This window comes from Rhineura floridana, chromosome 12, assembly GCF_030035675.1.
Source record: "Rhineura floridana isolate rRhiFlo1 chromosome 12, rRhiFlo1.hap2, whole genome shotgun sequence".
Lineage (NCBI taxonomy): Eukaryota > Metazoa > Chordata > Lepidosauria > Squamata > Rhineuridae > Rhineura > Rhineura floridana.
This window is the reverse complement of record NC_084491.1, coordinates 5164577-5177843: the sequence shown is the minus strand read 5'-3', so window position 1 is coordinate 5177843 and position 13267 is coordinate 5164577. Positions and strand designations below refer to the sequence as shown.

General features: G+C 44.1%; 2 protein-coding genes and 1 non-coding gene across 3 annotated transcripts in view; 2 read left to right on the top strand and 1 right to left on the bottom strand.

Annotated features, from left to right (window-relative positions):
- SNRPG (small nuclear ribonucleoprotein polypeptide G) overlaps nucleotides 1-13267 on the top strand; it is a 45053-nt gene that overhangs the window by 30397 nt on the left and 1389 nt on the right. The window lies entirely within an intron of this gene.
- On the bottom strand, nucleotides 110-9697 carry PCYOX1 (prenylcysteine oxidase 1). The gene is made up of 6 exons (XM_061592765.1): nucleotides 9494-9697; nucleotides 8628-8834; nucleotides 7871-8045; nucleotides 6554-6765; nucleotides 4991-5146; nucleotides 110-2652 (listed from the first exon to the last, which is right to left on the bottom strand). Exons 1-6 carry the CDS (start codon nucleotides 9612-9614, stop codon nucleotides 2003-2005), a joined length of 1521 nt encoding a protein of 506 aa, XP_061448749.1. The 5' UTR covers nucleotides 9615-9697; the 3' UTR covers nucleotides 110-2002.
- Nucleotides 13183-13253, top strand: TRNAG-CCC (transfer RNA glycine (anticodon CCC)). Its single transcript has one exon. It is a non-coding gene; the product is annotated as a tRNA-Gly (tRNA).

Genomic DNA, 13267 nt, shown 5'->3' with positions numbered 1-13267 from the left:
TATTGGATTTTAAATGGATTAATTTCTTGTTGTGAGCTGCCTTGGTTTTCAACCCTATCTCACAGGATTGATGGAAAGATTCCATACACACCCACTGGAGACGTAAAAATACATACAGCCCATATAATAGTTTATTGTCAAAACCAGTTGGTCACTGCAATTTAAAAAAAAATAAAAATAAAATCAGTATTAGTTTCCTGCAACATAAAAGCAGTGAAATCAAGTCCCATTGATTTACAGCACCATCATAACCATGTCTACTCAAAAGTAAGTCCTATTGAATTCAATGGGGTTTAATTTAATTTAAACTTGTTTGACTCCTCATAATTGGAAAGTATAACACATTGTAATCATAAACTGCATGTATACTTTTAAATTTGTTCAAAAATTATTTGAAAGATATAATGTATTAAAAAACCCTGCATGTACACTTTTATTATAATCATAAATGAAATTGTTTACAGTAAAAAACAGCCTACCAAGATCCTGCTGTGATTCTTTGTTCTACGTCTCCTGACCTGCACATAATCTATGAGATTTTAAGACAAGCAGGAAAAGACAACCGTTTTCTGGCCTTGCAATGGGTTCTAGCTATTGCCTGGAGGTCAACAAATCCCTTGTCAATTACAACCCTGACATCACTTATTGGCTAAAAACATGAAAGGGCAGTATTTGAGCAGCCAGCTATGAGCTCATTTAATAGAAGGGGGGGAGCCGACATTTTGGTGTATATCTCTTGAACCAGACCACCTAGAAACTTTAAGTGAAAGCTGAGAGCCAGGTGATTGGGGTGACTCACCTGGATACCCAGGGAGAACCCCAAAATTCCATCTCCAGGGAAAAACTGGTGACCTGGCAACCCTAAGCAGTGCTGCTCCTTGTGGCAAATGGCTGTCAAATGAACCAGTTAAGTAGCAGCTTCTAGTAAACAAGCGTTATAATAAAATACACAACCTGCGCTCTCTTGCCCTCCTTGCTTTGTGGAGCCACAATACGGCTTGTGTTAAACTTCCAGTGTCACAGTGTATAAGCTGCGGGCTTCTGTACAGAAGATGCGTAACTGAACAGTAAAGTAGCAAAACTCAATCTGTGCGCTTTTGTATACTTCTAGTGCAGTTTGCCTGTCTGCTTTAAGAATCAAGATAAGTAAAGGGATAATCGTAACAATTTCAGTTAACGTTACCAACTTTTCTATCAGGTTCTTGGTGCAAGTTTCTAATTTTTCTCCCAGCACCTGATGGCCCTTGCCTATTTTTATTTAAGAAAAATCCTGGATTCACCTGCATGGTTCAAAGGCAGCTGTTGTCCTTTCACTTCACTATGTGATGTTGCTACCTTGTCCTGTAAATATTGATGCTGCACCATGCAGACAGACATAGATTGCCAATGCTTTAGTCCTACATGCTTTCTCTCGTGCGCCCACCCCCTGCCCCACTTCAGTGGGTTACACAGGACTGTCACCCAACGATGAGTTTCAACTTGGAGTCACCCTAATTTTTTTCAGCTTCGAGACAGCTGGAGCATTTAGGTTTTTACAGTTCCCTATAAGTTGCTGGTATGATTAGGGAACTGTTATGTACATTTTTCGAGGGAGCACTTGTAAAGTCACCCTGTATTGTGATAAGTGATTTTACTTCACTTATTCATATAGCCCAGTTAAATGAAGTTAAGCACATTCATGACACCTACAGTGGCCCAAATGTATTCAGTGTTTTCTAGTGGATTCAAGAATTGTGTTTATGTACACTGGCAGGCAGCGTACAGGACATATTCAAGTCGTCTCTATTTTCTTCCTGCACTCAAAATAAATATTTATGGGGAATTGTTATTTGTGGAACAAGTCCTAGGCAAAAATCCAGAAACAGGCACAGCAGTATAAGAGTTTGTCTGCAGTCAGAAAAATCTGTTTAAATCATGTTGCTACAACAACAAAATGGATTCAACTTTGATGCCATTACAAGTTTCACTTCAACTTCATCACACCATCCACGTGTATTCTAACTCAGAGCTCAGTTCTGAGTCTCTCGTGCAAATCTTCCTGATCAATCATGTCCATCTTATTGTACCAACGGTGATAAGCCAAAAGTGCAGCATTTTTGGCTGAGATCGCACTCATTTCCATGGCACTTGCAACCCATTCTATGCTGTTGAGGTAGTACATTCGATCGTGGAGAACGACGGGAGGGCATTTCTCTGGTGGACTGTAGTGTGGGTAGGCTAGCCACTCCTTTACTTCTACAGAATCATAGGATGAGAAAAGCAAATCCATTTGCTCCTTAGTCAGAGGCTGGGGTGAGAACACTTTCCAAACAGGAGGGCCCTGAAGCTCCTTCATTTTGTCTTGAACTGGAGAGACAACACCAATGCTATTGATAAACAACTTTGGGTTCTCCATTGTGAAAATGCCACTTAAATGGAATGCTGAAGGATCCTGGTAGCCAAAGAAAGTAGTATTAATATGCCCATGGACAAACGTTGCCACAGTCTGATGGTAGGGCTGGGAGAACTCTGGAATGGATGGGCTGAAGTTGCGGAAAGTTATGTTGGCAATTTTACGGTACAAGGGGGTAGCAATCAGAATGATGTCATACAGATCTGTCGTCAATCCTGACGTAGAATTGTAGGTGACTTCATACCGCTTCACAGTACCTCCTAAAAAAAAAGTTGTTAAAGAAGCAGCACTTTATTTAAGACACTATCAATAGTATGTCTGATGTAGCACTGGGCCAAAGTTTTTCCAGCAGGTTTGGCTGGCTTTGAAGAACAAAAATGTTGCTGTCACAAGGACACCATAGAAATGTATGAATCCCTTTGAATTTTATGTTAATGGTTGTTTTCAAGGGAGGGAGAAGTTCTTATATTTTAAAAGTATCTGGTTACCATCCACTGAGTGCTTTTTTTGGGGGGAGATATCTGGGCTCCTTGCATGAATACACATGGGGGTATGTGTGGAGTTCTCCATACTTAGGAACATTTCCTCACTCCCCTCTGCCCTGAAATACATTTTGGCTGCTACAGTACTTGGCAGCTGTATTCCCTAGCCCCTCCCTGGCCGTTTTCCCCCACAATGCTTCAGTGGAAAGCCAGAACATAACAATATAGCATCCTTCCAGAGGTGGTGGAGCAGGAATGACTACCCTACTGGGTCAAAATGGCCACAGAGTGCACTAGGAGTGCTCCTGCAGTGATCGAACAATATTTAAGGAAAAAAGAACTAGGAAAAGGTGGCTATGGATTGGGAACTTGACATGTACTCTGCTTCCTACTGATTTTTACTGGTCCAGACTCCAGCCCCAAAACTGCCCACAAACGAGCCTCTCATGGCAATAAAATGGGCTGCTACTTTCAACAGCCCACCTCTAGTCTCTCACTGTCTCTCACTGGTTTTGCCTGAAGCATCATCTGGTGGGAGATGGGAATTTGACAAAAATAACTTCCAAGGTTCAGTTTACAGCAGGAGCTGAAAAGTTCTGAAGAGGAAAAACCTGAGAAAGCTGCATGGCTTGCTCTCTAGGGAGCTGCTGCCTATTTGCTTTCACTTGCTAAAATGAAATGTGGATGACTGGCTTTAGGTCAGCTAGTGAGCTTTGTAGATGTGATATTAGGAGGGCTCTGGCTAACCCCCACTTTGGTTCATTCAGAGTCGAAGGGGTGACAAGGACCTGGAATATTCTGGACTACATTTTCCATCCCTGCCCCCTGACTCGTTGTGCCTTCCCGAGTACTGTGAAACAAGAACAAAAAGGAAGAGGCACCTTTTGGCAGTTCAAGACCCTGAATTAGACTCTGCATTAAATGTTACCTTCTTTCTTGGCAGTTTTCATTCAGGCCTAGCAGAACAATCCCATTGTCTAAAGAACAGCATCAGAAAGCAGAACTAGTGTTTCTCAGCAAGTCAGCAAGAAATACATCCACAGGATAAGATCATTTCATACGCAGACCCTTCCCGTTCATGTTGATTTGTAAGACAGAAAGTGTATTTAAGAGCAGAGTTTGAGACCCAAGATGGCAATCTGAGTTTCCAACATGCGTAACTACACACTCAAGGAATGCAACACAGGACTTCAGACCACAGGTCAGAAAGGGAACCTGTGTCTGTCTGCAAACCTTGCGGCAAAGAGATTCCTTCCTGTTTTTTGGTCAGACCTCCTTCACACCACTGCACCTGTATTTTATTGCTCACACCATTGGGCCAAGGATAAGTAATGCTACCTGTCTTTTCTCATACGAGTAGGGACCTTATATGAATAGGTAAGGATATCATGAACAGGTTATCATTAATGCTGCCATGCACCCAGTAATTTTGTATCACTGTTCTCTCTTCTTTCAATAAAATAAAGCTTTGATTTAGCCTAGTTTGGATCCATATTCTTGGGTTATACACACACTATTTAGGCACATTTCGGGGCAAGCACCTAGTTTATCTTTAGCAAAATATCCTCCCTCCTTCTAAGGAGGTGTGTTTAAAGGGATACGTAGGTGGCAGATTCACACAAAATGATTCCCAACAGACGTGTGTAACAATGGTGCCATCCAAGTTGCAAAATTCCTTCCCTAAAAAAGTCTGCCTGTTCGTCTATCATAATCTCTTTCCTTAGGCAAAGGCTTTGAATGGCCTTTGATTGCTCTTACTGTAATAGCTATCATATAGAAAAGGGGCTTTGAGCTGTTAAAATTGCTACGTCCAGAGCATTCATATTTCATGCAACTGATAAAATCAGCCTTTATGTTTCTAGTCCTGTAGTGGAAAAAATGACAACTGCGTATCTCTAGTCAAAGGTTCTAGTAACCAAAGTAGACCCTCTCAAAAAAGAATCAATCTCATGCACAGCCGCTTGTGGATTCTCTCTGACTGCTGTCTCTGCTTACATGGCACCCCCTTTCATCTACCCAGGCAATTCTGTATTCTTATCTGAACCTATATATCTCAAGGAACATGATACTAGTGTAATTATGCATCCTGGGAGGGAGAATGTTGAGGCAACCTCACCTGTGCGTCCCTTTTGCAGTGTTTTCTCTTCCAGAGAGATAACGGTGCCAGGAATCAGTTGTGCTTTAGAAGCATAGAGAAGGCCAGTGCATACCAGCTTGTTGCCACCTTCTATTGACCAAAGTCCAGAATCGGCACCTGCCAAAGATACTGCACCTGCCCAGGGGGGCAGGGAGGGAAGGGATGTAAGAATGAAAGTTTATACAACCCTGCAGAACTGCAACTGACAAGGAAGGAAAAAGCACAAGAAAGTTGTAAATCTGATGGTGGAATATTTCTTCTCTTTTTAATTTTTCTTTACCATGCATCAGTGCTGTGTACAAAAGTGTGAATAAAATATACACACAACCTATGAGTACAATTATATAGTCTCCAACAACAAAAACATATGAATTTATATAACCAACGGTGCTGGACTATGACCTGTGAGACCAGAGTTCGAATCCCCACACAGCCATGAAACTCACTAGGTGACCTTGGGCCTGTCACTGCCTCTCAGCCTCAGAGGAAGGCAGTGGTAAACCTTCTCTGAATACCGCTTACCACAAAAACTCTCTTCATAGGGTCGCCATGTGTTGGGATCGACTTGAAGGCAGTCCATTTCCATTTCAAACATAAAACTAAAGAGCAGAGAATGCAAGCGTAGAAGTCATTAGGAAAATGCTGCCCAATTAAAAATGGAGAAAGGTGTATGTGTGTGTCTAAAGCAGGAATGACTAACAAGCAGGGGTGTAGTCATCTGGGGTTGTGGGGGGGGTCACAGACCTCTTATTCGGGGGGGGGGAACAGGGTCCCAGCCAAGTCTCTATGTATGAGCCAATCAACATAAAAAGGGAGTGTGTTAGCCACTGATGAGAGCCCTTGTCCTTTTGTGCTGACCAGAGCCAATCAGAGTGAAAGGAGGTGAGTCGGCCACTTAAGTGGTGTGGTGTGACTATGATTTAGAGACCTTGAACTCTGAATTTGCCACTGTACCACTGCTACCAAGGCCTTGGGACCTTATCAGGCCTCTGATCCTGCTCACAGGACTTGCGCAGCATTCTCTGCAATTGCTGCTTTTGAGACCAAGAAGCCACACCTGGCAGGCTGGTTCACAAATCAATCCTCTGATCAGATAGCTTCAACTTCCCATCCAAATAATCTCATGTGCTTTGGACAAATTTGCAGCAGTCAGTGATCCTTGTATTGGGGAGGTGACCAGTGAGCTTTAGGGCTGTGTGGGGATTTGAACCCTGGTCTCCCAGGTCATAGGCCAACACTCTAGCCACTAGGCCACACTGGCTCACCACAGAGGAAGCTGCCTTGAGTCAACTGACTCAGACCATTGGTCCATCTAGCTCAGTACTGTCTGCACTGACTAGAAGCAGCTCTCCAGAATTTTAGGCAGGAGTCTCTTCCAACCCTACCTAGAGATGCTGGGGATTGAACCTGTAACCTTCTACATGCAAGGCAAGTGCTTTACCACTGGGCTACAGCCCTTCACCTTTATTGTACTCTGTCCCTGAACCTTCACGTTACAGCAAGATACAAACCTACACACTTAAAACAAACTTCCCCACTTACCCACAAAGCTATTGATGTTAGCACCTTGTCCATAGTTGACTCTCATAACTGGAGTTACCATCTGATTGATGAACTTCTGAGAGAAGCCAGCCTTCTGCATGGCCTCATCAATGGTACGATTCAGCATCTGAAGGAAGTCGGCCCCTCCGAGAGCATGAAGCAAACCCTCATTGCTACTGAAGGCATAGTCGTGTGATTGATATCGATAGATCCTTTATGCAAAAGGGGGAAAAGAATTAAGAAATAGGAAAACAAGGACCACACAGGATTTGCAGTAAGTCAAGAAGAAGGGGAAGTGAGTGGCTTACATTGTTCCTATTTTTATGTTGGATGTTGTTTAAATAGCTTTTGTGTTGGTGGGAAGATTCTGTTAGGGATTCATCTTTAGTATTTATTTATTAAATTTATATCCTGCCCTTCCTCCCAGATGGAGTCCAGGGAGGCAAATAAGAACACTAAAAACACTTTAAAACATCTTAAAAACAGACAAAATATATTATAACAAAACACCTTTAAAAACATATTAAAGCCAAACACCTTTAAAAGCACCTTTTTAAAAAAGCTTAAAAAACATCTTTAAAAGCAATTCCAACACAGACGCAGACTGGGATAAGGTCTCTATTTAAAAGGCTTGTTGAAAGAGGAAGGTCTTCAATAGACTCAGAAAAGATAGCAGAGATGGCACCTGTCTAATATTTAAGGGCAGGGAATTCCAAAGTGTCGGCACAACGACACTAAAGATCCGCTCTCTATGTTGTGCAGAGCGGACCTCCTGATAAGATGGTATGTGCAGGAGGCCCTCAGCTGCAGTGCAGTGATCAACTGGGTATATAAGGGGCAAGATGATCTTTCAGGTATCCTGGTCACAAGCTGTATAGGGCTTTGTACACCAAAACTAGAACCTTGAACTTGACCTGGTACCTAATGGGCAGCCAGTGCAACTCTTTCAACAGTGGGGTGACATGTTGGCAATACCCTGAACCAGTGAGCAGTTGTGCCACAGCCATTTTGCACCAACTGAAGCTTTCAGACCAACCTCAAGTGCAGCCTCACATAGAGCACGTTACAGTAATCCAGCCTGGAGATTACCAGTGCATGGACAACAGTGGTCAGGTTATCCCAGTCCAGAAACATCTCAGTGATTGAGATGGAACATGAGGAGTCAGGCAGGCCTGAAGGCACTTTGGGCCCATGATATTTAGGGCTTTGTGAATTAATTAATTAATTATTGACAGGGGCTGAGGCCCCACAGGTGGCAGAGAAAGACGCAGCGGCTGAAGGTACCCTTGGGGTGTGCAATGGGGAAGGCAATATTACCTCATAAACTTGTCCAAGATTTCCTCTACCCACAAGTACATCCGTACGGGATTCAGTCCATAATACCAGAGGAGCTTGAAAAAATTCCAAACGTACCAGCTGCTCTCCTCAAAGACAAACTCGTCTCCACTGTAAATGCCGAGAAGGCCCCCTTGACTGTGAGGGACAGAAAGGCCTGCAAGTGGGTTAGTACAGTGTATGAGGCGAGAGGAACTGGGGAGGAGAGAATCTGAGTTTACACTGGGGCAGCATGTGGGGTGAGGGAATTCTGGTGGGCTGTGTGGGCGCATACAGAGCTGCAATGCCCAGACATTGTCATGCAGACCCCAGAAAGAAAATCCCAACCCCCCGCCAAAGAGTTATTAATTACAGCAGCCTCCCACCAACCTTCTGCCTTCCAGATGTTTTGGACTATCACTTGCTGGAAGGGGTAAAAGAAGGCACCTTCCCCAGAGTATGCACATTTACGCACTTGGTAGTGAAGTAGATATTTTTCCTTTTTGTAATTAAATATCAATGTAACAGAGATATGATTGAGAAATGTATTTGCATAGGTTTATTTTAATTAAACTTTTCAAGATTTTTTTTTAAAAAAAAACCTTTTTGAGGCTGATGGGAGTTCTAATCTCTCCCATCAGAGGAGGGTTGGGAAGGCTGAATTGTAGCACAGGCATTTAAACAGAACCAAAATAGTTACCATCCAAGTTAAGAGCAAAAGGGGAGGGGGACCTGCTATTGGGGGGGAAAAGTTCTGTACCAAGTTCTTTGACAAAATGCTTCATGTGCAGATTAAGGGGGTGGATGATGGATCCTCCTGCTTCATAGTATCTTCCTTCCACGTTGACAGTAGCCAAACGACCCCCGACCTCTCCTCTTTCAAATACATCAATTTGGACGTCTTTACCAAACTTCTGGCGCAGGAAATAGGCTGCAGATGTGCCCCCAATGCCAGCTCCAATCACACCTAGAATTAAGATAAAATCCCCATTTTTATCTTCTTTCCCCAAAACTCTGAATTGTATCCTCAGAAGCTGTTACACACCAAGTCAGATTATCTGTCCATCTAGACCAGTACTGGCTATTCTGACTGGCAGCAGCTCACTGGAGGTGGTTCTCCCATCATCTGTTAATCCATCCATCTGGAAGCGCCTGGGATTGAACCGTCATGCCGGCATACATGCGCTCTACCACTGAGCTACAATCCAGCTAGTTCTTGCCAATATGGGGCTGGTATGGAAGTCTGAACATGAGTGACGCTGGCAAGGAAGGTTGTGGCTGGAAGAATTTGCAGGGAAAGCTGAATTAACCTTCCTCTCAAGAGGCTGCATGTGGGCTTCCAAACAGGCTGTTCATTTTTCACACCCCCACAGGCCAACGGTGCACAACAGCTCATGCCACGACAGAGCTAGTAGAGCACTGGGCGGCGCAGTGTTTTCTTTCCTCCTCTCTTTGCTTTATAGGTGATTTTTAAATGTATCCCTAACTGAAATGCCATGTCAAAGGAAGGCCTGCATGAGCACATGCCATCCAGTCCTGTGAATGGTTATTTGGCAGTGACCCAAGTGCATGTCCCAAAGGCCTGAGGGCAGGATCCCAGCGCGCCCGCTCCCGCCGGGTGCCTACCTATCCTGGCGGGCGGGTGTCGCAGCTCCTGGGCCGCCGCGTGCGCAGGCCCCCGCCCCAGAGCGGCCAACAGCGGCAGGGCGAGGAAGAGGAAGCGGCGACCCGAGACCGTCTCGGCCATGGCGGCGGCTGAGGCGGCTTGAGGGAGGGAAGGAGGGACTCGCCCTGGCTGGCGCCCCGCCCCTCTCCCAGGCGGCGGGAGAAAAGGGGAGGTCCCCTCGGGACGAGGCAGCCCGGCCCTCGCTGCAGCACCGTCGCCTCCGCCTCCTTGGCCTGGCCTTGAGGGATATACTGCCTCTGGACAAGGAGTCTCGCCTCACGCCCAGAGCGCCCGGCCCGCCTGCCCCGCTTTTCCCCCTTTGCCAGGAGCCGCCTCACCGCGGGGAGTCAGACGGGCTTGTGGCCGAGGCCCCCTCGGAGCCGCTCCCCCTCAAACGACGGAGGCCGCCTCCTCCTCCTTCCCGGCCAACCAGTTCCCCCACTTGGCCAGTCTGGCTGCGCCCCCCGTCCGCCCCGGCACCCGACCACCAGGCCGGCTCAGGCCGGTGGGAGCCTTCCTCCTCTTCCTCGTCCAAAACGTCTGGATTTCTAAACACTGCAGGCAGAATTGTCACCAACTCCTGGCGTGTCGCCCGGCCGCTTTGGCGGGGGGCAGCTTCTCCTCACCCCTCATGGCCGGGTGCTTGGGGGGAGAGGACGGCGGGCTGAGCTGTGGGGAGAAGTCGCCGCCGGCCTCCGTATCTCTAGCGACTCAGGCCCTCGACCCACGGAGGCTTCTCCCGCAGTCCTCTCGCCGACATTGTAGCTCCTTCGGCCGGCCTGGGCTCACTTTCTTTCCACCTGGCTGGGTCATGTGAATGTAACCCGTGTTGCTCCCACCAGGTCGTCAGAACGGCCTGCTTGGATCAGACCTAGGCCAGCCGCCCCTCTCCTCCGCCCAGCAGGGTTAATAGGGCTCATTCTCCGAGTTCGGATGCTTATGCAGCAAAAATGGCACCATCCACACGCAAGGGGGAAATATCAGCAGGTTTGGGGAACTCCCAAGACTTGCCGGAGTACAAAAGAACCCCCCAATAAGAGTGGGAATCCCCCAAACACCCCATTGAGGGCTGAGCCTGCCCAGCGGCAGCATAATGCTAAGTGTGTGTTGTGGGGTGGGGATGGGAAATGGGAGGGAGCACCGAAAATACTAAAGGAGGATATGGCAGGCTGCCAGGAACCCTGAACAGGAATACTCCACACTGCAACATTTTGTTTATTTATTTATAGAAATATCTGTATACCGCTATTTTGTTAAAAACATCAAGGCAGTTTAAAACCACAACCATAGAATTAAAAAAAATTAAAATACAATAGAAACAAAAGTCAATTGTTGCAACAGAAAAAAAAGCATGTCATTAATTGCCTGCATAATTGTTGCACTTCTTCATGTATTAACATTAAGAACAATCACCATGGTTCATTTTAATCAAGTTGTTTACATGGAGCACACGTGTATTATAAATGGCAAAAGCCTGCTGAAGGTTACAGACTGAGCATGACGGAGATGAACTTGCACTAGTGTTTCTGTTCATCCAACATTGGCCTTTCAGAGGTGTACTGTCTCAGGTTCTGCTCAGCTATCATCTAATAGTATTTGATAGACCCTGTACATTTGCAAGGTCAGATTGCTATAATATATTAAACTACTCTGTGTGCTCAATGCAAATAAGTTGAATAAGATGAGCCATAGTGGTTAGTTATTTATTAAAATATTCATAAGCCGTACTTTTCATAAAAGTATATCAAGGCAGCACTACAACATACAATAATATGATAGAATTAAAAACCAATAAAAACAAGCTACAATGCAAGGTCTGACGGGAAACTTATCAACATAACCATCTAAGTCTATGCTCCAACGGCAAACGCAGAAAAAGAGGGAGAGATTTTACGCAGAAGTACAGGAAGAATTTGATCACACTCGAAAACAAGATGTGCTGATATAATCATAGGGGACTGGAATGCAAAAGTAGGGAACAGTGAAGAACTAGGAATTGTGGGGAAATGGGGCCTAGGAGACAGAAATGAAGCAGGAGACTGAATTCTGTGAAACCAATAATTTGTTTCTGGTGAACACATTTTTTGAGCAACTAAAAAGATGACTGTACAGATCGAGATCACCAAATGCTCAATATAGGAATCAAATTGATTATATATTTGGTAGCAGAAGATGGAGAAGTTCCATACTTTCTGCGAAAACAAGACCAGGAGCAGACTGTGGTACAGATCATATACTGGTTGTATCAAAAATCAGAGTGAAGTTAAAGAAGACCAACAAAGCAATCATAATGCCAAAACACAATTTAAATAACATCCCAGAAGAATATAAAGATCAAATAAGGAACACAACAACAACAATTTGGATTTAAGATTAAAAGAGTTAATTTCAATGTTATTTATGACAGGAAGAGAAACGATAACACAAAGGTGGAAGAACTTGGATGGTCTAGATACTTGGTTTAAAAATATTTGGAAATATGGCAGTCTTAGAAAAAATTACATATAATTTACGTACTCTAAATGGAAGAACAAATCTGCAGTCCTTCAATACCCCCTGGTGGAAATTTATGGAATATACTAGTGTATTGAACATGATAAGTATGACTAACTGTCAAGTGCAGCTACAAGGATATGGTTATCATGAAAATATATGCTCAAATAATGAAATGTAGAGTTTTAAAGATATGTATTGCAAACTCCAATTGGGGAGGGGTAATTTTTTTTATAATTTGTATTATGTTATAAACATAATATTTTTAAAAAATTATATTTTTTTTAAAAAAAGAGGAAGACCTCAGTGATACAAATGGAACATAGGGAATCAGGCAGTCCTCAAGGTAGTTTGGGCCCAAGTTGTTTAGCGCTTTGTTTGTGAATTAACACAAGCACCTTGGACCTGGCCTGGTAGCAACTTGGCAACCAGTGCAGGTCTTCCAGCATGTTGCAGTCTGGCCATTGCATTCCCCACATAAATCATGTTAAGTAATCAAGTCTTGAGGTTATTAACACAACTGCTGTAGTTTTGCATAATCGTGCATTCATGTAGCTAGATTAAACCTTACTGAAGTGAATGGGAAACTTCAGTGTGCATCTGAAGAGGAGGTTGGTGATTTTAAAATCTGGGAATTCTTGGATTTTTCAGATTTATAATGTTTTGGTGCTGCTCTGAGCTTTGTTATACTGATTTTATTTTCTTGGCTGACTTTGTGGTGTATTTAGTGTATTAGATATTATTCTGAATTTGTTTTATAGTTTTTGACCTTGTTTTGTGTGTGTTTTAATTTTCTTTGAAAGCCGTTCAGAAAGCATATATTATTGGATGGTATATAAATATTGTAAATGATCAGTGTCTTACTCATTTGGGAGGTAGACCCATGGATATCAATGGACTTTACTTAAAAGTGCTGATAAAGGATTTCAAAAGTCTACTGTGAAGTTAGTCCCTTTGCATTCAGTGGGGCTTACTCCCAGGTAAAATTGCAGCCTCGGAGTGCATCATTCAGGTGCACCTTTATGCTCAGGAGAATCTGAATAGGCAAAAGAACTGGTTAGTTCCCAGTTGTTATTCTTTTAATGTTAATCTGCATGTGTTGTATTTTGAACCCCTTCCTCCCTATGATCTCTTTCAGACCCCTTATTTTCCACCTGCGCCGCTGGTGTAGTGGTATCATGCAAGATTCCCATTCTTGCGACCCGGGTTCGATTCCCGGGCGGCGCAAGAAGTTTTTTTTC